Source organism: Lissotriton helveticus, chromosome 1_1 (assembly GCF_964261635.1).
Source record: "Lissotriton helveticus chromosome 1_1, aLisHel1.1, whole genome shotgun sequence".
Classification (NCBI taxonomy): Eukaryota; Metazoa; Chordata; class Amphibia; order Caudata; family Salamandridae; genus Lissotriton; species Lissotriton helveticus.
The window spans coordinates 1,870,043,227-1,870,070,577 of NC_136057.1; the positions used below are offsets into that span (position 1 = coordinate 1,870,043,227).

The following is a 27,351-nucleotide window of genomic DNA, read 5'->3' on the forward strand; positions in this document are numbered from 1 at the left end:
TGCCACAGCATCGCATAATTCCGGTGAGTCTGGATATAACTCAAGCATAATGGAGCATGGAGATCTGGACTGGTTGAGCAATCGATCAACATCATTACAAGTTGCCTATACTCAACACTGTTAGCCTTGGATGTCCAGCGAGTGCGGGAGACTGTTGTCTGAACTTGCCACATCTCCTCAGGTTTAAGATTAGGAAAGTATGTAAACTCTACAGCCAAAATAGTTGTTCTTAGTTCTATCTGTGAAATATAACCATGAGACGTATTACGTCACCATAGCCAAGTATTGGAGGCTGGCTAAACCGGATCGTGGCAATAAAATTTTGAGTTTTCTTTCGTATAGTTGAGCACTTTTAAAGGATGTGTTTCGTTGCGACAAAGATTATCATCGTAGGTTGCCTCGAATTCAAAGTTTTAGTTTGCCTACAAACCCCTGAATATGTGATCAACAAAAAAACTGATAATATTTGGAGGATCAAAGAACACCATGAACATAGAGATACCTAACTAAATCAATGCTTAATTTGAGATTTTGGTTCCAGGTGGGGCCCACCGACACTCATTTTTGAGGACAGGCTCTTACTTATTTATCCTCATCAGACTTTGAGCCAGAGCAAGAGAGAAAAACATAAAAGGAGGAAAGGAGGTGGAGAGAAATACAGAAAATAGTGACAAAGGAGAATGGAGAGATGAAAAAGTAGAGTGAGATAAAGAGGCAGCGAGTGTCTGGTAGTGGAAGAAAGAGGCCAGAAGAGGAAACAAGACAACTCAGCCTTGGTGCTCGTCAGCGGTGACGGGTGCATGCTTGTGAGCAAAATGATGGGTGCTGGCACGAATTCTTGTACTATCCCAGTCCTGGCACTTGACTCAAAAATATGCTCGTTTGGTAAATGATTTTTATCTCCTTGTGCCTTAAGCTGTGAATACCATAATGCATACCTGCCAACTTGAAGAATAATCTCACTGTGTAAGGGGTTGTTTGTCAATACAATGCGGTGTTTACACCGCACTACCATTACAACGCAGGTTTTACAACGACTTGCACGGTAGGGTGCTGTATTTAGGAATAGTAATATTTACTATTCCAACAGCAGCCTACGTACAGTAGGGAAGGTGTTGGAATTGTAAATCTACTATTCCTTAGCCTAGAGCGCCCTTCAGCGCAAGTCGTGGTAACGACTTGCGTTGTAAAACCAGTGTTATAATGGTAGTGCAGTGTAAAAACCGCGTCGTAATGGATGTTCCCCGTGTAAGGAGGGGGGAGGGCCTTGAAAGGGGCAGCGCCTCATGCTGAGAATTACCTACAAGGCACTTTTGAACCTCACCCCGCCCCAAGCCCCTTCCCCCCCAAAAAAAGCTTGCTGAGGCTAGTGCTGAGGTCCTGGGGTGTTTTCACACGCCTTAATGGACATCAGTAGTTCAAAGCCCCGTAAACCAAACTGGAAAACCACTATTTATAGTGGTTTTCAGCTTATTTTCCATGCCACCATGTGATATCAGCTCCTCACCGGGAGACCGTATGATGGGAGCCGATATCATGTGTCACAAGGTGGCACCCTGTGAGTTGGCAGGTTTGGTAATGTAAATGCCATCTGTACACATTTCTGTTCAAAATAGATGCCACATGTCCTATCCAGAACACATCCTAGTCACTGTGATCGGTCTCAGTAGGACTCCTCCCATACACACACCAGTCCCCTAAAATAGAAATGAAACTAATGCTTAAGAGTGACACACCCTGCTATTCTAGCATCGAGGATCAAGGACACTTCTCCTCTTTTACCTCAGCTTAAATTTCATGTTGTCTTAAGTAGCTCAATTTCACCATGGAGCAGCCCCTGCTAATCTGACACAAGAGTAAAACACAGCTCTATCACCCATCGTATTTCTGAGTGTCACTGACAGCACAGACTGTGCATCTCAGTCCCAACCTGGAGCACCACCAGCTATTCTTTCACTGGGCCCTTATGAATAGAACCTCAATCCAGCTCTGTGGGACCTTCTGTTAGCCCAGTACGATAGCTCAAAATACAGCATCACCCTCCTGGCTCAAACATGGCCGTTTCGTTTTTACCTATGTTTGCCACATTACCAGGTATTTTGGTAGTACAAATTACCCCGTTCTACTCTTAGTTGAATTACTTCAGATATACTCTGCAATGCTATTTGAACCTGACTACAATAGTCAAGAGCAGCTGAATCTATAAGTCTTTGGAGACAAATACACAAACAAGATAACAAGTGGCAATCACCAAGGACACCAGCCTCCCAGTAATGTGTACAGAAAAGGCATAGCAGTCTACTAGTTGGAAAATACTAATAAAATATTCAAGCCTGTGCCCTTTGGCTGGGGTGGATGCTAGTGTATCTGCGTGACGCCACCACCATCCTTGGCCACCTGGTCATAAGTTCCTTGGGGCATCTGTAAACTGAAGGACCCCTATTACCTGTGGCCGCATTGTCCTGGCAGCAGTTTGAAGGACATTGGCCCCGCAGGGCAGAGACCTCCCGCTCCAGCATCTCGATTCGGCTCAGCAAGTTCTGTATGATCTGCGGGGAAGTGGTGCACTTGCAGAGTGGCTTGGGGAGCTGGATTTTGTGGGTGAAGGAGACTTGGCCTTCTCTGTCAGAGGTCTGTTCGGTATACTCCGTCACCCTGGCCTCTTCGGCACTCCCCGCCTGGTCTTCCGAAGTATCGATACCCATCGAACAGAGGTTTTCCAAGGGAACGTTAATGTTGTAAATGTGGTTGAAGACAACTGGCTGGCTTCTGGCAGGTACACTGTAGTTTGCAAAGTTACCCAGCTCCTCAGCTGCCTGAGTCTTTGCCCGCTCGGTTGTTACTTCTACTTGGCCGACAAGGGGCTTAATGATGGAGGCAAATGCAAGAAGGTTGGACCAGATAAATAAGTTCTTTAGCAGGAATGTCCCCCCATCAGGCACCATCTTCCTAGGAGCTGAAGGCGACTTCTAAGTCAGCTTTGACAGGGCCAGAGTGAAAGTACACCTGTAAAAACACACAAGAAAATATCCTGGCATTAAAACACTTATAAGAAGCAAAATTTCAAGTTGGGTTCAAAGGATGTATTCCTATAGAATAGAAAACCTAGCCAATATCTGCTGGTAGCTGCTCTTGTGGTCTAAGCAACTTCCACTTGAGCCATTTTCAAGACTGCAATTAGACAACCCAAGACTCACACATCTTTTTTGAAAAGCCAATGGTTGTTCATACTGCAGTATACTAGAGTGCTCGTAGTCGGTGCGTAAATGACACAAATCACTTCTGCCAAAAAGTGAACTAAGTGTTAAACCCTTGATGCAGTTATGAAATCAATGTCATTAAAACCCAGAAATTAACATTGTGAAATTAAAGTCATCTGATTGCAGAAATCAATGTTGGGAAATCAAGCAATCAATGGCGCCTGATGCCAAAAATCAATGCTATATGAAATTGGAACTAGGCATGATATAGATCAGAATAGATTGGCAAATGATGGAAGAAGACAGTGTTGTGCAAATCTCAAAAAGCAACGTCATCTGAGGCCAGAGATCATAATCATGTTAGTGCAGAAAAACAATTTCTTCCGAGGGAAAACATCAAGACAATCACTGTCATCTGAGGCCATACATTAATTTCTTGCAATTCCAGAAAACCACTGTTCTCTACTGCAAGAAACCAATTCAAGGAAATCCAGAGAAAACAAAGATACCTGAGGCCAGAAATCAATGCCTTGCAAGTGCAGAAACACAATGTAATCTAGAGCTAAAAATCAATGCCCTGCAGGTATGGGAAAATCTTATCTGAGGCCATAGATCAAAGCCATAAAAGTCTAGAAAACAATGTCATCTGATGCCAAAAGTCAATTTCCAGCGAGTCCAGAAAAACAAAGTAATTTGAGGCCACAAATCAGTACCCTGCAAGTCAAGGAAGCAATGACATCTGAGGTCAGTACTCAATGTGAAATCAGTCCAGAAAAAAACCAGTTTCAAATGCTTTATTAAAGGCTATAATTATTGTATAGACTATACGTGTGTTCCTATGCAATTCAAGTGGTATCAACTGCTTAATTTCTCCTTTGCACCCGTTTGATGCCAACATTGGCAAAAGCCACAAAAATCCTCAAAACGCACAACACATTTACATGTGATCATGGTTAAATAAGGAGCCTACCCTCAACAAGCTCAGCAAAGAGGGTTCTGCTGCCCCTTAGATAAAGCTGGAGCCCAGATGAGGTCTTCTGAACTGTAATGTACACAGGGAAAACTGCAGACTAGACATTCTTTGGGATCCTTCACATTCTTGTGATAACTAATGACTATCAATGCATAATTGGAAGTAGAAAGAAAGAAATGTAACAAATGGAAACATGATTATTCAGTATTTAAGATTTAAGATCTCTCAACTTAATAGAATATGTATTTTTTATAAACTCTCAGTTTTGTGATTAACTTCAGTTGTGAAGTATTATCAGCATGAGGCTAGTTAACCAGGACATAAACATGTACACATAGATAATCCTTGGTAAATTGTTTAGTACAGACAGGGGGTCAATATAACAACAGTCTTATCAAAAAATTACTCTGAAAGCTCTCTCGCAACCCTCAGTCTACATTGAAGATACAAGTGAAAAACGAGTGAGTGTGTTAATGAAGGTGGATAAATCATCTATGTGCCTTAGGCACAAGAGGGGGCATGAAGAAGAGGATTCTCATTTATGAAGAGGTTGCTCATGTAGGCAGGCAGTGGATGGGTGAGTTTGAGAAGTCAAGGGATGCCAGGCTTGAGCGCACTGAAGTGTTGATTCTGGACACCTTCAGCCCCAGAGATTTGCCTCTTTCAGGTTGGAGAAAGACCTCCACAACAGCAACACTCAGTGGGTTCTATCTGACAGAAGTCCCTTCTGGTAAACTGAGGGTCTCTGCCCTGGGATGGGCTAGCAGCTAAAGATCTTGAGTACGTCTGGCCAGATACTGCCCCTTTAATAATGAAACCCCCCTGGTGAAATCACTTGACCCCTCACCCGGATTCCCATAAAAGACAAAGAGGGTGGGTTTCTCTTAGGTGGCGGGGTTTGCCTTGAATTTGGTGACAAAGTGCAGCAAGAGATAAATGTAGGACACGGGCTGTATCAAGAAAGAGGAAGATTCTGGGCGCCCTTTTATTCATTCTCATTCAATCTGGGTATCTGTAAAAGTTTATATCTCTGCTAACTATTTGCCATCACTTTTTTTTGTTGAATATCTGTTTATTGTTTATTGAGTTTAACAATAATCAGATACACCGTGCGACCGTTCATGTTCTTTGCAAGTATCCAACACATTATACAATAATCAGGGGATAACAAGTCACAATTACAAATCTGTTACAACTCTGTCTCTACATCTTTGCATTTTTAGTTCCACCATTGGGGATAAACATACACTTCCCCAGTATGCATTCCATTTCTCCCATTTCCTGTCCCACTTTTTAGGGCACCCGCGTGTTGTAAATACTTCATTTTCCGCCACCATACACCATGTCGAGCTCTTTCGCCCATATATGAATTGACGGTGGATCCGCTGCCCCCCAGTTTCGTGCTATCTCTTGCTTACCTAATGTATATCCTAATGTTGTCATCTGTTGGTCAATTTTTGTGAGGTCTTTGGCAGTTCATATGTTGAGTAGGCCCAGTTGCGGTGTAAGAGCTAACTCCTTCCCCAATGCAGTTTGAATGCGAGTTTTGGCTCCCTCCCGTATATGCTTTATAGTAGGGCATTCCCAGATTGTATGGTAAAAGGTGGCTATTTGCTTGCACCCCCTAAGACAGAGCACATCCGTCCTGGCGCCAATTTTGGCCAGAGTGACCCCTGTCAGATAGAACCGAAGAAGAATCTTAAGTTGAATCAGAGGGTGATAGCCGCTTCTCTAGGGGACATCAGGGCCGTTTGCCAGTCATCATCATTGATAGGCCCCAGGTCACTTTGCCACTGCTCTCTAAGTTTATTAAAAGTGTTGGGCAAGTTGTTACATAGTTTTTTAAAGGTTAAGGATATGGCTTTCGAGTGTAATCGATCCTCTAATGGCGACAATGTCTTTGAGGTCTAGAAAAACCACCGTAAGGGCGTGTCTAATTTGTAGGTACTGAAACAGTTCCCCTTGTGGCATTTGTTAATGCCCTCGGAGTTCCTCAAAACTAGGAATAGAACCCTTTTTGATCAAATCTCCCACCACTGAAATCCCGATCATGTCCTACTTGTCGAACCCTGGTTGGTGGCATAGAGTGCCTAGTCGGCTTGCCACAGTGGCGTCGCTTTAGTGAGGATGTTAGCCCAGCCTAGGTGTGTATTCACTTGGTGCCAGATTCCTACCATGTGAGAAGTGGGCCCAACATTTCTTGACTTTGGAATATAGTGCTCCCAAGTAGCCGGAACGGTCAGTTTGATATCTGTCCAGCACATATGCCGGATCATTAGTGAGGTGGTACATCCAGTGGTTCACCACTACCAGTTGTGAAGCCGAATAATAGAGTTTAAGATCAGGTAGGGCTATGCTCCAATCATACCACCCTTTTGTTAACTGTTTCAGTGCCACACGAGGGGCCTTGCCGTCCCACAACAACGTACGGACTTCACTCTACAGAGCTGCGAAATATGTATCTGGGACACGATTCAGACAGTTCTGGAGAATATATAAAAACCACGGGAGAGCCAGCATCTTAAAAAGGGCAGAGCGGCCCACTAGGGACAGAGGCAGGGACCGCCAGTGTTTTACATCTGCTCGTAACCGGGCTAGCGGAGAGGCTAAGTTGCGGGTATGAAAAAGGACCGGATCTGATGTAACAAAGATTCCCAAATATCGCAAACCATCCCGAGCCACTTCTATCATACAGTCCGCCAGAAGACGCGGAACCTGTCCCCAAGGCACAAACAGTACCGACTTGCTCCAATTGATCGCATAACCAGAATACTTTCCAAAGTTCGTGAAGATGTTCAAAACAGCATGTATGGATTTATAGGGGGAGGCAAGATATAAAAGTATATCATCAGCGTATAATAATATCCGATCTTCCTGATCTTTCGTCCATTTCTGCCCCCTCACCATTACATCCCGAATTATCCATTCAGCGAGTGGTTCTAGCATGAGGGACAATATCAGTGGAGATATAGAGGACAGCCTTGCCGGGTACCTCTTCGCAGTGTGAATGCACGGGATATATAATTGTTAACTCTTATTTGCCCCTGTATAAACTTTGGATCAAATCCCAACCTTGTCAGAACTTCGAATAGGTACAGCCATTCTATAGAATTGAATGCCATAGAGGCATCCGATGAAAGAACCACTGCGTTTACCTCCATGTATTCTCTGCGCATGAGCACATTATGGAGATGACAGATATTAAGTGCTGTGTTCCTTCCTGGCATAAAGCCAGATTGGTCCGGGTGAACTAAGGAGAAGATAACTGCAACTAGTCTGGTGGCAATCACTTTCACTAAGATCTTAGCTTCTACGTTAATCAACGAGATCAGTGTGTATGAGCCGCAATTGTCCCCAGGCTTCCCTGGTTTACGGATAACTACTATGGTGGCAAGACGCTGGTCTTTGGGCAGTTTTCCTGTCTTGTAACTTTCGTTATTTGCCATCACTTTTGAAAGCTTGAGATTTATAAAAAACAATATTAACTTTTATTCTGACTGTGATCGCCTGGCATTTTGTGGTTTAGTGTTAGCACTGTGACTATGATGAGCACACACTATCTAGCTTTTTTCCCTCTTTAGCACGAGGAACCTCAGCATGGATAATGGAGGTTACTTTTTATTACAATTCTGGGTGTAGCTTAGCCCCCAATAGTGCTAGGTACTTCCGGTTTATTACGTGTATGCTGTATTGAACTGCTCTGTTATGCTCCTTTGTAAATAAAGTCACATTATTTTTTTATAAAGACAAAAACAGGCTAAATATGCAATGATGCTACCTTTGATTTATTGGCTAGCCACAGCATCTAAATTCCTACCTATGTCCTGCCACAGCATCTCCGTTGGTATGCCTCGACCTTGCTATCCCCAAGATACAAACCTAAAAAAGGCACCTCAGCTTTTTTGTACAGTATCACAGTATTTGGGCCATCTTGGGTGAGGGGCAACTAATGATACTGACCGTAGTACTTCTCAGCACCCCATGAGTACCCCACATCCAAGTGAACAGATCTTAAACTTTATAGGGTGGGGGTTTATGGGTTTGTGTGCCACAGCATCTGCGGATGTGCTGTGTTGCATGTGTGTGTATGTGCATGTTTGCGTCTGCACTGAGCATAAGTGGAAGCTGAACAAATAATGCAACTCCTGTTTGCAATGTGTCTACTTTCACTATAGACATTTTATAAGAAGAAATAATGTAAGGATTTTTATGGCCTAGCTTGATAGTGCAACTGTCACCAGACAATTATGTGTGACTCACCAGTAGAGGGGTGTTTAGCCCGACCCATTTTTTGGGAGTCGGCAGTATATGTTTTGGTTGGGCAGAAGTTGTGTGCTTCAGTACAAAGTACTTGCCCTCCACACAGCTGTGATCATTTTGTCATTTGTTTATTTATCGAGTTGCCTGATCTTAAACTTACAGGGACACACGCACGACATTGTGATGCTATTAAAATGCCTTAGATAACTAGATACTTTATGATGTTTTTCTCTTGCAGCAACATAGGAAGGAGGAGGGCAGTCATTAACCTACATGTCTTTTTAGACCTGGCTTGACAGTGCAACTTTTATCTGACTTTTTAGCCAATGGCAATATTATTCCACAAATCTTTTTTCTCAACAAATACATATCTATTTCCATGCTATTTAGTTGTAAGGCTTCACGTTATCCTACAACATTACATTAAAGCCAGACCTATTGCCATTGCCAATGCTTGTTTCTGTTTTGGACAGGGTTGTAAATGTCGAACAGCTGAATCATCACATTGTCAGAGTTTGATTGAATTTGGTCACTGGCTGGCTCGTTTTTCTGCTGGGTGCATTTTCTATCATTGTAGCCTCTATGCTGACATAGGAGATTTTGGGACTCAACTTTTCAAGCCACTTCTGTTCAATTTAAGAGGTAATTTAAGAGTGAGGAATGCATTCTAGTCGATGGTAGCTCTTGATAAAAAGGTGTGGCTGCAGTCTGCACCGAGAACCCTCCAGGCTCTCAGGGTGACGAGTCTCACCTCAGGAAAAGATTTGATAGTCTTTGGTTAATATAAATTTGACGATATTCCCTTTCTGAGCCAAGCAATGTTACAGATTAAGGAGCATATTTACCAGAATATTGTTGCAGGTCAGCCTAGCAAGTTACCTTGCTGCGCTGCCCTGATTCACAGGAAAAAAGGCAGGAAGGCACCGTATTGATCCAATACGGTGCATTCCTGTCCTTTCACCCTGCACTGGAGCAGTTTCAGCAGTCTAATGCCAGCACAGGCACCCTTGCATCATGGTGCATGGTGCAAGGGTGCCTGTGTTGTAGGCAGGATCGTTTATGTGCAGAGAAGGGCGCATTTCTGCACAAAAATAACCCACAGAGCTGTTTTCCTCCTTCTGCATCACACATAGAGGAAAACACGAGGAAAAAAAAAATATTTCTCCTAGTCAGGGGCAACACCGGAACGTCCCCCTACTGCTCTTTGAGCAGGAAAAATAAAATGATAATAATGTAGTTAATATTATATTTTTTGCAGGTTCGGGCTGCGTTAGGGCGGGCTGGAGGCGGTGTAATTTGCACACTCCAAGTGGGCATGACTGCTTGGCCAGCCGCCCTTGCCAGGCCAAACAGTCATGTGCACTTTGCATATTCCCCACCATGCTGCAATAAATAACCTGGTTCAGAATATGCCCATGCCTCTAGTCCCCATCTGAGTGCCAATCCACAGTGCTCAAACCAATCACAATGCTGCATTGCAGCATTGTGATTGGTTTAAGGGAGTCAATCACAACACTGCATTGCAGCGTTTTTAATTGGTTATGGGGAGCCTGGGGGCTTCCTGGATCCTGAGAAGCGGAGGAGAGACATGGCCGGCAGACGAGGTAATTGGTATTTTATTTGTTTTTTATTGTTTTGTGTCCCCCGCTACATCCCCTCTCTCGGCCCCTAGAACCTCATTCCCTGCCAGTTGCTACGGCTCCTCGTTACGCCTCACCTGGGGAGGCATATATTTTTGATGCATTGCTAGGTTTGGAAAATCTGGAATGCGTCAAAAACCAATAGAATTGTGTGGAAACACCAACTGTAACTCCCATGGAACGCCTCCATTGTGCAGAGTAAGGCAACATAGCGATTTGTGCTGCATTGCCTAACTCAAGATTTATGAAGCCACTTGATGTGGCTTCATAAATCGTACTTAGAGGCTTACGTCACGCATGTACCACTTTGCTTAGTGCAAACGTAACGCAGTCATCTCATAAATATGCCCCTAAATACCTTACATTTTAAGGCTGCCTCCAGGATAAAAGGCACTTGTGGGAGTGTAGAACTTAATAGTGGTGGTCAGCCTGTATCTAACCACCCCCAAATGTGGAAGATTAGGAACAGAGGCCAGGAAGACTGAATACAATATTTACTAAAGTTTTACACCAGTGCAAAGCCACTTCCATCAAAGCAAAGTGAAACAAAGTTCACAAGGGTACCTACTATCCAATATAAATATGTTTTTTTCTTAGCTGGAAAGGTGTCACTTTTTCAGCATTCAGTGTTTTACTGGAGTTGGTCAGTGCAAATAGCCAAAGGTTTTGAAACAAAGTCCAATTGTCTGAGGTAGCTGGGCTGCACTTTGCATCAAAAGCTACTGCTTCCATAAAGCTGGTGTTAAGGGGAAATGTGATTATTTCTAAAAGAGAACACAAGCTTTAATGTGTGTGGACTGCACAGCACACATCCAATGCATGGGATACTTATGAGTTTATCTTGTCATAGGAATTTGTACTGGAAGTAAATGCCTCCAGTACAAATCCTATGTTAGACAGTGCGCACACACCTCTGCCCCATGGTGGAAGTCTGTGTGTTGCACAAAGCAGCATGTGTGTGTACCAGTGAAGGGATTCAATTCAATTCAATTCAATTAATTTGTATAGCGCGCTACATACCCAGAGGGTCTCAAGGCGCTTGGCAGCAGACCAATCTTAGTAGATATGGCTTTCTGCGTTGTTTTGGTATGGGCCTGCTTACAAATCTTTCTTACATTGTCCGACTTTTGCACAATAACATTTCTACTGTGACCTTTTGCACATATTTTCACGTGTGAGAATGTTGGATTCATTTTTCTGATACTACTTATTTTATACAGCTAGCTTCACATAACATTATCACAATGCTTCACTGTTAGATTTGGGGGTCTCTAGTTGCCACAGGTAGGTACGTGTGACAAATAGGGACCCTTGCCTCTAGTCAGGGTAAGGAGGTACACTCCTAAAATAACACCTGCTCACCCCCTTGGTAGCTTGGCATGAGCAGACAGGCTTATCTCAGAGGCAGTGTGTAAAGCATTTGTGAACACACACAGTAATCAAGTGACAACACTACAGATGGACACCACACAGGTTTTATATCAAAAATGAGTATACTTTATATAGACTTAAAACAAGACCACAAACAACAAAAATCCACAATATTACACATAAAATGGTAGTTTTAGCTTAGTTATCTTTAGTTCTTAAAATGTGACACTTTGAGTCTATGTACCTTAAGATGCGACACGCAGAGCAACGAAAGTGTTGCAAAGATCGAAATGCGGCAAAATCCGGTGCAAAGAAATAAAGACGTTCAAGTTCTTTCTGATGCGGCACGCTTCTCCGATGATAACAGAAGTCTCAACTCGATGCATCAGCTGCAGCGGCGACACCCTTGTTCCGTGATGCGACGACAGCAGCTTTGGCGGCGACACTCTTCTCCAACGTTGCGAGATGCTTCCGCTCGATGCGACAACTGCAGCGGCGACACCCTTGTTCCGTGATGCGACGACAGTAGCTCCGACGGCGGCATGCTTCTCCGTGGATGGGAAGGTGCTTTTCTTGATGCGGTGCAATACGACAGCTACAGCGGCGACATCTACGATGCGACGACAGCAGCAGCGACACGCTTCCTCTTCATTGTGAGAAGCTTCTCTTGATGCAGTGCAATACGACAGCTAGAGCGGCGACATCCACGATGCGACGGCAGCAGCAGCGACGGCGACACGCTTCCACTTCATTGCGAGACACTTCTCTTGATGCGGTGCAATATGACAGCTACAGCGGCGACATCCACGATGGGGCGGCAGCTGCAGCGACGGCAACACGCTTCTTCCTCTTGAGTCGTGCTTCCAGCTCCTTGCGACACGCAGTCCCTCAGATAGTCCAAAACAGCAGCAGGCACTTCCAAAGAATTCTGGGGAGCTGGGGGTTGAAGTTTGTTGTCCCTGAGACTTCAGCAGGAGGCAAGCTCTTTTCTCAAGCCCCTGGAGATCCTTCACAAGTTGAATAAAGTGCACACTAAGTCCTTTCTCCTTTCTTTGACAGTCAGAAAACCACTGTAGGCCAATTCCCCAAGCAGCACTGCAGCTTAGGGATAGTCTCTACTCAGTTTCTTCAGGTTCCTCTCCTCAGCAAAGGTTTCTTCTTGTAGTCCAAAAGTGATCTAAATTCTTGGGATCAGGGTCCCAATACTTATATCCCAAAATCCTTTGTCCTCTGAGGGCAGACGGGTCTTTGCCTAGTCCAAACCAGTTCTGGAGCACTCTGTTTACATGACTCCTTTTTTCCTTTTACAGTGCAGGGCAGAAACATCAGATACCCCACAGGAGGTGGAGCCAGCATTGTGGAGGAAAGGCACAACCCTGGAGCACTCTGTTGACATGAATCCTTCTCTTCTTTCACAGTGCAGGGCAGAGGCATTAGACGCACCACAGGAGGTGGAGCCAGCATTGTGGAGGGAAGGCACAGTCCTGGAGCACTTTGTTGACATGACTCCTTCTCTCCTTTCACAGTGCAGGGCAGAGACATCTGACGCACCACAGGGGGTGGAGTCGGCATTGTGGAAGGCAGGCACAGCCCTTTTTGGGTCCCAGGTGCAACTCCTCCCACCCATCTAGATGCAGATCTCTCTATTCACCACTGGGCTGACTCATCATGTCTCCTGGAATCCCCCAGCCCTGTCACTCAAACTCCAGACAAGGAATACACAACCTAGCAGAGGCAGGCTTGGATAGTTAGACAAGAAAAGACCTACTTTCTAAAAGTGGTATTTTCAAACACAGAATGTTGAAACCAACTTCACTAAAAGATGTATTTTATCATTCTAAGTTCAGGCATACTAAACTCGAATTTCTACCATGTTCCCTGAGTCAGTTAGGATTATAAAATGTAATAATCTAACTGCCTATTCTGGCCTATGGAGATCAGTTAGCCTTGCAATAGTGAAAAACAAAAATGGCTGTAATTCACTATTAGGAAAGGCCACACACACCAGAGCATGTGCTACCTTATACTTACAATGCACCCTGCCATTGGGCCTACCATAGGGGTGTCTGACACGAAGAAAAGGGAAGGTTTAGGGACTGGCAAGTGGGTGCACGTGCTCAGTCAACATGGCAGTACCAGACTGCACACAGGCTCTGCAATGGCAGGACTTAGACACACTTTTACAGGCTGCTTCTGTGGGTGGCACAACCAGTGCTTCAAGCCCACTAGCAGCATTTGGCTTACAAGCACTGGGCAAACTCAGTGCACTGTACTAGGGTCTGACAAGTAAACCAAATCAGCCAATCATGGAATCACTAATACATACATCAATTTACAATAGGGAGAGCATATGCACTTTAGCACTGATCAGCAGTGGTAAAGTGCCCAGAGTCATAAAACAGCCAACAACAGGTCAGACAAAATAGAGGAGGAAGGCAAAAAGTTCAGGGATGACCCTGCAAAGAGGGCCAAGTCCAACACTTGAATACCATGTACAAGGCCTCTTGATGCACTATGTACAAATGACTTTCTATCTTCATCCACTGGGCGACAGGGCTATCGACATATCCATAACATCACTAATCTATACATACATCGCAAGGGTGCTTCCTATTATAAATAAAGAGCATCCCAAAAGATTAGTAGAGGAGGCACTTCATCTGACACCGAGGGTCCCTGCATCCTGAGACTTCACCATGCAGTGGGCCGACATCTCCGTTAGGAGGTGTTCAGATCGTGACCAAGAGGGGTTCCTACATTCTCTCCCACCAGGTAAAGGGGTTGGATCCTCCCTTGAATGGATTCTTGGCTTTACACCTACACACACTCTAGGTACACGCAGAGTAGGGTTTGCATAGTAGGAGTAAGCCTGATTACTGCCTTGTTTATATACCTGCATATATACACACTGTTTTAGCCCCATGGTAGAACTATATCTACTATTTACGCTTTTGGTCCTTGTAATCACTTCCATCTGCTTCTGTCTAATGATTATCGCAGCACAAGCAGTCTATACAAGAATAAAGTTGGTTTAATAAATATATTGAAATCTTCCCACTGTGTATTTTGTATATTTCTCGGAGCACCAGTAAGCACAAATGACTGAGCGAAAGTTTCTGATCTTTTTCCACGATCCCTGAGGGGAGGGTTGTCATGTTCAGTGGTTGCCAGAAGCCATTCGCTTCCTCGTAAGGTTAGGGGGGCTTTTAGTGGCACGGTGAGCTAGCTGGTCTCTAGGCTAACATATCCTGTGGGGGTGCTGGAATGAGTCTAAGCACTTCACCCAAAGTTTATTTTGACCAACAAATGTGCAGGTCCTACGGATTAGTGGGAACTACACAACATCTTTTCCTCTAGTGCAGCACAGTGCCCAAAATGTTGTTGCTGAACTGCATTCTTAAAACGTTGAATAAATCCAGCACTAAGCGATTTGTTTTGGATCAAACACTTTGAAGAAGCAAGGAATGGGAGTAAAACTCACCCCTCTTACTACTGTAATCCAACCATTCGACTTGGAAGATTACACAATAGGTGTTTAGTTGCAACTTAATCGGGAGGACTGTAATATGCCCTCAAGTCCTTGAAGAGCTCGAAGGACCAAGTCAGTAAAGTTGATCTTCAAAGGAAATTATGCCAAAAAGTCCAGGTTTCTTTGTGGTTAGGGGCAGAAATAAGAGACATAGGTACAAGACAGGGTCTTTCTTGCTTTCATCTCAGAATGATCACACTAGTTACAGGGGGGAGCCTTGAGGCAAGAATTTCTAGGAACTGCTGTGGTACAATAAAAGGGTGTGTTTCTCTGAGCATTTCTCCTATAGATACTTAAGTTTGGTGGAATTTGCCAGACAGCCATGGGGGAGATATGCTCACACCGAAATCCCTAATACTCACTGAAACACATGTTCAAGTTTTTCCCACAGTTTCCCTGTTCAACAAGTGATGCTTCATTAGACATTACTACAGAATAAAACATGACTAGTGTGTTTTTACTGTTTGTCACCAAGCATTCTTGTCATTGTAACTCTACATTTTGACTTCATTCCTATTTGTGCCCAGTTATTTTCTAGAAATGCTAGAATTTACATTGCAAACACAACTGTCAGGTGTTTGTTTCGCTTGTAACACAACTCATACAATCTGTATAAAAATCCCACAGTGGATATTTATAGTCAATTCTGCATTACATCGCTAATGGCAAAGTAAGTTACAGTTCTGTAGTTGTGAGTTATGGAGCAGGCAGCTCATACAAAATTTAGAAATGTCTTAAACAATTAGTTGCTGCAAGGAACATAGTTGAAACCCTCTCACTTGCACCGTAATTTGACTGGTATATGAAATATAAAGTTGTCAGTGCCCTCTGTGCCTGAGGTTCTACGGTGAGGAAATTATTCAATGTTTGCCAGTGAAGTGAGAGTTTTAATTTCATAGAAAAAGATGTCTTAACTGGTAATGTGCAATATATATAGCTTCCCTAAGCCAATAGAAAAGCTAAAAGAATAGATAACAGAGCATTTTGTCTTTCTTTTAGTACTAGTAAAAAAATAACAGTGCTGTTTTCATAACAGTAAAACAGTACATCTGATAAGCTGACCCTTGTAGGCCCATCCTTGATGCGATCATCTACCAACCAATCCCCCCAGTGTGCAAAATAAACACTGTAAATGGAGAAACTTGTCAGCAAAAGCTAAACGGCCACACATTCTACTTTGTTTTCTCCATTTCTATATGTCTTGTTAAACCTACTCTATATTGTCAATATACTCTGTAAAAGAAAAGCATATTTGAGAATGTATGTTTTTAGATGACTTCCAAAGGGCTTAGGGCCTTATTTATGAAGGCCTTGCGCAGCCGGTGCGTCACTTTTTCCCATTTTAAAAGTGGCGCACCGGCGGCGCAAGGCCTTCATAAATAAGGCCCTTAGAGTTTAAAATGTGGCTTATGATAATCACCATTTAATTATAAAACACATTTTAAATGTGATCATACTATCCCCAATAAAAACGTACATTCCTCAAAACATTGACAAACACCTCAGCAGTCTCAGGCAAACAATGAATACTAAACAGATGGCGTTCAAATGCTCTACATCTATGTAAGCTACATTGAAATTAAGGAATAATGTAGTATAAAAAATACTTAATGAGTTACGTGTAATATGGTTCTACATAGCTTGAAGGTAGTTGAGTCGTGGGCAGTTCATGGGTTCTGCCCATGAACTCTGACTGAGACAATTATGATAACACCCCATAGGGACAGTGTTATGGGGTTTTTGGTTCAGTGTGCAGGGAGGGTTCCTCTTTCTTGCCTTTCATTTGGATCCAGAGGGTTTATCATGTCCCCATCAGGAGGTAGCCTGGGGTATCAGTGGTTGGGATGTAGGGAGTAGTGAGGAGAGAACAAAATCCAGCTGCTAGAGGTGCTGAGTTGTTGGTGATAGCTTTTTAATGGTGGATGTACACTTGAGGGTGGAGGAAACTATTAAGCTGCTCCAGGAGACTGGGTGGGGGGGCTTATTAGTGCAGGGACTATGGGGGAGTTAGAGATGTAGACAGGGGCTAGCTTATAAGACAGGCTTTGGACCTGGGGGCAGCAGCAGTGATAGTATGTTCAACACTGAAGGGTAATGGGGTTAGAAGGGATGAGAAGCGCTGAAGGAGAAGATGGGGTAGTGTGGTGAGCAGGGGCAAAGTGGCTCTGTCATGGAGGTCCGCCCCAGCGGTACAGAGAGCAGGAGGTGGGAATGGCAGAGCACACTTGTTCACGTCTAGCATAGGAGCACGCAAGGTGGCACCCAGAGCTGTGGGCGTGGTGGTCGGGAGTAGGTGAATATTGGCTGAAGTTGCTTCCGTCGACTGCAGGAATGATCTAAGGTAGCCTGAGTGCATTATGAAAAGCAGTGGCAGCGTGAGAGTGCATTGTAGGTGAGGAGCTGGGCTGGATGGACAAGGAGCTGAGAGGAAGGTAAGTGCAGTGTTGTCTAGGGGCCAGCAGACTGGGCTCCACAGGCACAACCATAAGAAAATGGGCAAAGGTGGTGTATGTGCAAGGGGGAAGGGGAAATGAGGGTCGAGCTGAAAAAGAGGACCTAAGAAAGGGTGGGGCTAAGGAAAGAGGGGAAATCATGCATAAAAAGACTAAATTGAGGTGCAAGTTAGTGGTCAGCAGGAGGGAAACACATGCAGCAGAAGCTAGTGATCTGGGTCTGCGAGTAGCTAAGTAGAGAACGGTGGGGTAGTGTAGAACAACTGGGAGTGTCTGTGGCAGCTCAGTGGTGGCAGCCTGAGGAGGATGGGTTGATGGCAGATATAGACCAATAACTAAAGGTTGGAGGCACAGGTAAGGTGGGTGAGGCTGAGGAGAAACAAGGTTATGAGGATGAAGTGAATGTGTGTGGATATTTGGGGGAATAGGTTAGGCAGAAAAAATGCTAGCATGACTGGAGGGAAGTGAGGGCCAAGGTGGATGGTAGCCTAGTGAGAATTTGGAGGCAGTGCTAGAGACTTTGGAGGTAACAGAAGATGAGAGTGAGTATCTTACAGATTCCATTGAGGAACTGAAGGTGGAAAGGATAGTAGACAATGGTGTCAAGCAGATGGCAAGAAGGAGGGCAGAGTTTCGGGACTGAATTAGGGCACGCTTTCAAAAAGATAGGGGGGATTGTTGGAGCACATATGAGGGTGGAATTGTTATGGGGGAGATTTATAAAACTGTGGGATCGAGAACCAAGGTGGTGGAAAGAGTCACAGTAAGTATCAGAAATTCACCCTTTCTAAAGTGTCACCCCAAATATTTTTAGCTTTTTGCAAAACCCTATTTTTGGTGGCTATAGAACTGTGTATTTTGCCCCTGTTAACCAGTGGTAACATGCTTGAGCTCCTCCTTTCAACATGGTCAAATTGGTATACGCCTGATCGATTTATTTAATTTGGCTATATGTTGTTAAAATATGGTACCAAGTGCCCCCAGGGCCTGCAAATTAAATGCTACCAGTGGACTGCAGCACTAATTGTATCATCCATTGCATTGGTACTATAATACTTGCCTCTGGGTCTACACTTGTAGCTTGGCTGTGCAGTTTTATTCTGCAAATTTGATCTGTTAAAATAACCCCTTTTTATTGATTATTAATGAGCCTGCCAACCAGTAGGCTTTATTGACTATAAGGCAGGTGTTGGAAATGGCCCTTTCTACGGTTCTTTCCCTTGACTTTCTGCTGATCTGGATGCTAGCCTTAGGACTTTGAGCACTTTTGACACTGCCATTTAATACAAAAGCACTGTGCTCGTAATATACATGATTGGCTGATTCGAGTTTAGCTGTAAGTCCCTTGTCAAGGGGTTAGACATAAACCCAGGGCATGCATATCAAATGCTCTTCTGTGAGCCTGCAGCACTGGTTGTGCATCCACAGAGGTAGCTCATCGATTGTGCTAGAGGTTTGTGGGGCTTATGTGCACAGGTTACTGTTACACGGTTTGGCATTTAAAAAGCCATGTGCTTGCAGAGACTGAGGGACCCGTGCGTGCAACCAAGGGAACCTGTGCTAGCTTGCGCTCTAGAGCGTGTGGTTTCGAAGGGGTGTTGGGGGAACCTGCGCTGGGTGCTGAGGCTGTTTTCGACCTCCATATCGGGAGGACGACAGTGTCTGACATCGTGGCCTCTGTCCAAGGTCGTTGGCACACTCTCCTTGGACCCACGCCACTGGGTACTTTCTTGTGGAGAGCATCGTAACGAAGCCTGAGGGGTTTTTTGTGCCTTGTGGGCATCTGCAGTTGGCTGTTTGGGGTTATGGCAGTTCACACTCCCGCCTGAGGGGAAACATTTCTCCAGACTTGGAAACATGCCCGCTTCCTGGGTCACAACCTTTTGTCTACAGGGGTGATTGGGATCCCACACTTGTGCAAGTGCAGTTGGGTGCCTGGAGGTCTAATCCGGATGGAAAAAACTAAGTAACTGTTTTTTACCATGTTAGTTGGTTCCGACTGTCTAATCAACAGGGTGCCAGCAGGAGCAACGTGCACCATTTACTGGTGTAGTTGAAGGCTGAGGGGCAGGGTCACGATGCATAGTCAAAGACCTGTGACGGTTTGACCTTTCTGCGAATGGTAAACTTAAACAATTGCATGTAACTGTAAAGTGTATATACAATTCAATGATGAAGTCAGATGTTTTCTAAACATTAAGGAGAAATAACTTAAAAAGTTGCCTTTGCCCTGCCCGAAATCCCTGAAAATAAATCAGCATTTCACATTCCCACTTCTTGCAGTCAGTGATTAGCATTTGAACAGCAGTGAATGGGGTGTGAGCTTGCTCCCAGGAGCAAACGATAGGCTGACCTGAATGGGCAGAGATGACCATCCTGAAACTGGTAGAATATGCAGGGTGGGCTGTGAGAATCTTTTTTGGCATGAAAGTGTCAAATCCTACTTGAATGTCACATCCTGCTTGACAGGTTTGCTGGGGCATTTCATATGACACCCGGGGCACACTTCAAAGCGGCCTCCCCTCCTACAGGCAATTGTTAGCACACACTTCGTCCGGCCCAATAACAGTGGGCCTCATTTTTAAAATTAAAGTGTCAAAGCTTGTTTGACAGGTCTGTTGGGTTTACGTATTACATTTGGGACACACTTCAAAAGAGGGAAACATGATGCTAAACAATTAATGTGTATCTACTGTCTGGTTGCTAAAAATACAGGTTTGTTCTACCAGTCTTCTGTCTCTAAAGTTGTTATGAGACCAGGCGCTGTCTCAAACTGGATTTTAGTGTTTGATGTGGGAGGACACTTGGATTACCATAGTACACTCCCCACACACATCCCCAGTCCTCAGAGCCCAAGTTGAGTTTGGACAAAGACTTTGGCCTTATTGCAAATACCAAAAGTGGGTGGGAATAGCCCTGGAACCTTAACCCCGTTGGTTAGGGCATCCCAGGAGTTATTCCCAACCACTAGCTTGTGCCATGCATAAATTTGGCATATCCATGCATCCACTTCAGAACACTCTTGTATCTGAGGAAGATCGAAAGAGGGCTGAACCTCCAGTCTGAGACGAGCCTAAAAGACTGGGCAAGCTCTCCCTCTTGTACCCAGGATAAGGAAGTGAACTCCAAGAGTCATAAGGCAGACCTCTGTTCAAGCTACAGGGATACAACAAGATATAAGAGGCCTTTCCTGCAACTTCCAATCTGATCGGTGGCGACTCAACCTGGGATGGACTCTGAATGACACCAAGTGTCTCCCCGGAAGTCCTGGGGGACTTTGGTAGTGTGATGCATTGGGACTTAAAGGACTAAAGTCAGAAGGTAAAATCTGTGACCAGGATTAACCTGGTTAGTGTATCTGACTCATGCTCCATTGTGGTCAGTATCAAACTGTGCCTAGGTTCCATTCTACTGTGACCCTTGACCATCAATGGCATTTTGTGCTTCTTGGCGCTATTGCTACTTAAAACTCAAAAAAATGATATCTTCAGTTCCCCTTATCAGATTTATGAAATGTTGATATCATTTTTTGTTTATTAAATGTTACTCCATGTTTCTATTTTGTTTTGGGATTTTGACATTATGACTGTTTTAGCACTGTATAAATATCTTACGCATTACCTCTAACTTAAGCCTGTCTGCTCAGTGCCATAGTTACCAGGGGTTGAACTTAGGTTTATTCAGTGACTTTAGTGGCTCACCCTGACAAGGATTGTGTTTATTACTTGAGATGGGTACCACAAATAACCCAATTTTTTACAGTAAGTAAAAGTGATAAAGGAGTGTATATGGAGCTTGAGAGCAAGGGTCAGTCAAGGATAAGAGACAAAAGGCAAAAGAAGCTGATATGGGTGGGGCCGTGCTAGGGCCAGGTGTGGGGAACAAGTAAGGTATGCCGCAAGATGAACTGGGAAAAGAGGCAGAAGACATGGCAAAAGCAGGGAAAATGCATTATGTAGCATTTAGATGCACTTTGAAAAGGGAAAGAATTCGGGAAACGCAAATATGTGAATGTTTTTAAGGTGCTACATAGAGGGTCAAGGCGTAGGAGGGTTATAAACAAAAAGAATGGGCAATGACAAGGAGGTCCATGGTCCTAGTGACTACAGAGGCAAGGGTCAAGACTGATTTGCATATAGCTGGGTCTGAACTTGGGTGGCAGAGTGAGCTAAAGAACGATGATGGATGCAACCCAGATATGTGACTGGGAGTGAGTGTCTGAAAAGTTTCAGCGCTCCGTCCATCATCTCCTTGTGTTTGCATTGTTCACCCAAAGTTGGCATGGTATGCCCAGACATGGGTCCCTTGCTCACTTTTCCACTGCATTCAAGATAGCCTGGCTGATGAGGGGTGTGACCCTGAAACCGGTCCTAGGACACTTGTTTCTGGTCCAGGGAAGACATGCCTTGGTAGTTTGGGCTGGACTGTTCCCATGAGGCACAGGGTCAAGACTGATTTGCCTATAGCTGGGTATGAACTGGGGTGACGGAGTGAGCAAACAAACGATGATCGATTCAACCCGCAGAGGTTGAAGTGGGCGGGATATGAGGTGCATGACGTGCCCATATTTTTTGTATTTGACCGAAACACTTCCCTTACTTTATGGTAAAAGGCAACCATCCCAAGACCGTTTTTATTTGCCATGCCTCAACTGAGGTGCAACGGGAAGAGTCTCATGTGCTGTGAGGCCGAGGGAGGAAGAGACAGCTAAACATGAAACAAGTGTTCTTGCCAGGGTGCCTGCTGCCTGAAAGAAATGTAAATGTGTGCAGTTGGTTCATTTGCACATGTAAAGGCTGCTTGGGAGCCCTTATTAGCTTAAATTGATAGAGTCACTTGAAGGTTCATGATGACAAATATTTTTTTTTTTTGGGAGGTGTAGAGTGCATGCTTTTAAAGGACAGTTATACAAAAATGTTGCACTAATTGCATTCTGCATACTACTAACATCTATATTTTGAAAGCACTTTATTTTATATTGCACCTATATCTGTTTGCATATTTTGTGGCATCCTATCTTATACTGCATGTATTGTAAATTTGAAATAATGTGATGCAAGTTTATCATAATGAACTACACAGTTCATAGAGTGCTTTCTGCCACTGACAAGGACTTTCTAGCACTAAAAATATACAAATCACTATTTTACACTGCACCACCCAGGAACCAATTCTGTGGCTCTCTGATTGCACAAATCAACCTCTATAGTGATCACATTTAACTAGATGAGGTTTCATAACATTAATTATTGCATCGGTCACTAATTAGTTTAACTTGCATTTATGTTTCATTTATGGTGTGCATTATTTTATATGGAGTAACCTGAAGATGCAAGACCAACAAAATAGTTACAGAATGTTTGATTTTTTTTAGCCCAGCCTTTGAAACCTCCCCACCCTCACTAGCCCTGTCCATATTGAACTCATGATCACAGTTCCCATCAGCCGTGGCCCGTCCAGGTATGAGCAGTGGGGCAGAGTGGGGTGGATTTTGACAGACGACGAGGAAAAATGTGTTTCTTTAATTTTCCTTCATTGTCGTCTGTCGAAATCCCCCCCTAACCTGGCCCCACCAAACCACCGCTGTTACCTGTACGGGCCACTGCTGGTTCCCATACGTTTTTTAACGCACTATGGGCTAGATGTAGGTAATTGAAATTTACTGATTCTAAAATACCGAATTTTACCGATCGGCATTTTTTACCAATTCGGTAAAATTCGGTATCTGCCATTCGGAATTTACTGTATCGGTTTCGGCCATAGGAATGAATGGGAAATACCGATTTGGTAAATACCGAATTGGTAAATACCGATTCGGTAAATTCCGATTCGGTAAATTACCGACTCGTATTTCCCGAATCGGTCTTTTTTGGGCCCCTACATCTCAATATCCAAATACCGGTCGGTAACGGCCGAAATTCGGTATTTTTGGCCATTACCGACCGGTATTTGGCTACCTACATCTGGCCCTATATCTCTAGCACAGGATTTACCAATATCGCTTTTGTGACAATCTTTGGAATAGTGCGTTGTATAAATTCATATAAATAGTTAAATAGGCGTGGATGGCAGATCCAAAACCCCCAGGGTCTTAAAATTTGCCGGTTTCCAGCTAACTATATCACTATGGATAGACACCGTTTTACACTCAACTGTGTCTTTGAACTTAAACTATAAATGCAATCACTAGCAAAGCGTTCTTCGGTGGCCACGTGGCTTCATTTGAAGTTCTAACAAAGAATATAAAAGTGAAAATATCTTTCCGTTGGCACAACCTTTCCAAGAGAAACAGCCACCCCATTTCTTTCTGCTTACACAGGTGGGCGCTAAAGGAACTTTTTAATGTATGCTCAAGATCATACCTATTAGCTTTGTCAATGTTTTTTCCACTTGCCAAGGCACAGAAATAGTTCAAGGTCGACCTTTTCGTTAATGAGCTCAGCACTGCATAACATTTTGCCGAATGAAATAATGAAATAGACAAAAACTACAGAGATAGGGAGGGGGATTCTAACATTCTTAAAGTTAATTTCCTATTCTTCTGCCACGGGTCCTTTACAACTCACGCCCCCCCCCCTCACCTCCACACCCCCATCCCTACCCCCAAACACCCACTTACTTCGGTTCAGGCCACCCATTTCCGCAAATGACCAATTTTCTTCGACATGTTTGCTTTTGCGAACTGATGCGCCCAAAGAACTGTTAATCTCCTTACTTTGTAATTAGCGCAGCGTAATCACCCAGACTGTAATTATTTCTGCTAATGAGGTGCTGGGGCAACATATGCTAAGATATAAAAGAAAACATTGCAGTTTCCTGGAGCCTATTGTTTCTGCGCGGAGAAGCGCGAGAGGGGGCGCGCGAATAATAAATCGTTTTATATCTGTCGTAGGCGGGTAAAGGTACCGATTGAGGCGAGTGCACAATAAAAAATCTCAAGTTTATATAATTTTTATGAAATGAGAAAACATTTTTTGGGTTTTAAAGAGTCGGAATAGCGACATTAAAGCATTTGTTGAAATTAGATGCTAGTACGGTGGGAGTTATTTATTTATACACCGCACATCGCAAGAGCATTAATGATTCGTGGTATTACTTTCCAACCATCGCGTGCACATTTTAAGAAGCTCGTAAAAATTATGGCCCCAATTCACAATGGCAAACTGAGAGGAAATTCCAACTTTAAGACTTTCGGTGTTCACAAAGGGCATTTACTACGCGTAAATGCCCTTTGTGAATTCCAAAAGTCGTAAAGTTTGACGTTCGTCTCAGTTTCCCTTTGTGAATCGTGGCTGAAGATTTCAGTAAACTGATCTGGCTTCAAATCAATACCTGCAGATTGCACAAAGGGGCATATTATCAAGCCCGCGATAAAAGCGTTAGCGCCTTTTTAAAGTCGCTAACGCATTTTTTAATTATCGCACTATTCTCAATACGTCTCTAACCGGAGTTAGGGGCATATTATCAAGATGTGCGTTAAAAAACGCACATCGCACATTTCCCTATCGCTGGATTTTATCGCCGTGATAGCGCGGTATTATCAATGCGCAACACGTAGGCGATATTAAATCCGGCGATAGTCGGCAATAGGGAACATTAGCGTGTGAAAACAAAAAAAACATGTGGTTGGACGTGGGAACGCCCACCCTGCATCCCATTAGCGTTATCTATCTCCCCCAGCGCGAGGGCGATAGATGAAGTCAGGAATACGTCTCTAACTCCGATTAGAGACGTATTGAGAATAGTGCGATAATTAAAAAATGCATTAGCGACTTTAAAAAGCCGCTAACGCTTTTATCGCGGGCTTGATAATATGCCCCTTAGAGACGTATTCCTGACTTCATCTAGCGCCCTCGCACTGGGGGCGATAGATAACGCTAATGGGATGCAGGGAGGGCGTTCCCGCGTCCAACCACATGTAGAATGTGGTTGGAGGTGCTAACACCCTATTATCAAGGCAGGCGTTGGGAGAAGGAGACCTGTGATAAACTTTTTTATCGCAGGTCTCCCAACGCCTGCTTTGCAGGTGTTAGGCATTGTTAACATGGGGGTGTGGATCATAAAGCTGAATCCACCCCCCCCATATTATCAAGGCACACATTAGCGCGTGAGAACAACGCTTGTTTTCACACGCTTATGTTCCCTATTGCCGACTATCGCCGGATTTAATATCGTCTACGTGTTGCGCATTGATAATACCGTGCTATCACGGCGATAAAATCCGGCGATAGCCGGCGATAGGGAAATGTGCGATGTGTGTTTTTTAACGCACATCTTGATAATATGCCCCTCAGTTCTGTGAAGCAGGTGCATGCCTCACTGAGCCGTTTGCCTTCACTGAAAACTGTGCCCCTCAGATCACAGGAGTCACACTGAAGGGCATTGTACCAAACGTTAAGGTCTGATTTGCCCATCATGATTCACTGGTGCGCTTATTATATTATATTACTTTGCAAATTTACCTCTACTAGTTCCTCAGTCCCCATTTCGCACCCTAGACACTTTATTGCTGGATCTTATCTGGGGGACCGGGCGTCGCAGGGTGAGGCAAAAAAAATTACTGTTGGAACCACATAAGGGAAGACTAGGGGGTACCTGATATTAGGGCCTACTATTATGCTTGTCAGCTTCAATGGTTATCCTATTAGACGGCGGGCAGGAACCTGCATGAAATAGGATATACAGCCCGGGACATAGAGCGAGGGTCACTACACACTCTATTGTTACCGAAAGAGAACATTTCACCTCTTGCACCACCACTACTTAAGACAGCGCTCCAATGTTGGAAAAAATCACTGCTTTATACATCAAGCGCGACCCCTTACGCTGGAAACATCCCACTATTGGGGCTACCAACCCCTGGTGGCAGGCTCACGAGTGAAGACTACAAGCCTGGTTGGACGTTGGTGTGGACACAGTTGGGTCTTTGTTCGGCGATGGCACCCTCCTTGATCACGTCAATTTTGTGCAGGCCACAGGTGCACCAGGTCACCTTTTATTAACACACGCCGCAGTATCCCCCTATGTAAAAAAGACTTGGGCTCCTTAGCGACAAGAGCCTCCGCCATATGAAATAGTACGCACACTACATTATATGGGGGAGGGACATCACCTTATCAAATGGTTGTACATTGGTATCCGGGCACAGGCGTCCGTCCCACTCACTGACCTGAGAATGAAATGGGCAGAAACTACTGATGGTGTACTAGTGTCCGATAAGGCATGTGCAAACATTCTGTAGCACCCCAAATGAGTGTCCCGCAACGCAAAATTTAAATGAATACAAAGTATTGTGCTGCACAGGTCCTATTTAACCCAGCGGCGACTACACCGCATCTTTCCGGACACCCAACACTGCTGTCTCTGTTGCAGATCTGAGGAGGCGGGTTTCGTTCACATGCTGTGGGCTTGCTCACATCTTCGTGACTACTGGGCAGGGGGTTCGTAATGCGCTGGGGAAGGTTACACACTTACAGATTGAGGACAATATAACTGAATGCATACTGGGTGTCTGCAGGTGCACAAGCACCCAAAAAGTTAAACTTTGCTTCCTAGACCTTGCCCTTATACTAGCTATATGCGCTATACCATGTGATGGAAAACCATAAGATGCCCAAAGCTATCCGCATGGCATGATGAGGTGGTACGCTGGAGCAGTGCGGAAAGCATGGCAATTCGACGCAAAGAATGGAATGGGATATAATGCTGGAGGGGTTTAAAACATTGGACCTTTTCCCATGCCAAGCCACCTCTACCTCACAGTGAAAATCTCGTTGCTCGGTTTTGGTTCACTAATTGCAGGGCCGGACTGGCTACCGGCCAGTTTGGAATGCTGCTGAGCTGGGGGCCGATTTTGTTAATGGGGACCTGCGTGAGCTAAACGAAATTCATTTTGCTTTCAGTATTTCGAAGCACACGCAGGTCT

General features: G+C 44.3%; 1 protein-coding gene across 1 annotated transcript in view; it reads right to left on the bottom strand.

The window, feature by feature from the left end:
- Positions 1-27,351, bottom strand: part of TNR (tenascin R) — a 736,434-nt gene that overhangs the window by 366,125 nt on the left and 342,958 nt on the right. Inside the window, exon 3 of the mRNA XM_078642004.1 lies at positions 2,447-3,006. Coding sequence (XP_078498130.1) covers positions 2,447-2,945 — 499 coding nt within the window. The 5' untranslated portion in view covers positions 2,946-3,006. The remainder of the gene's footprint in view (positions 1-2,446; positions 3,007-27,351) is intronic.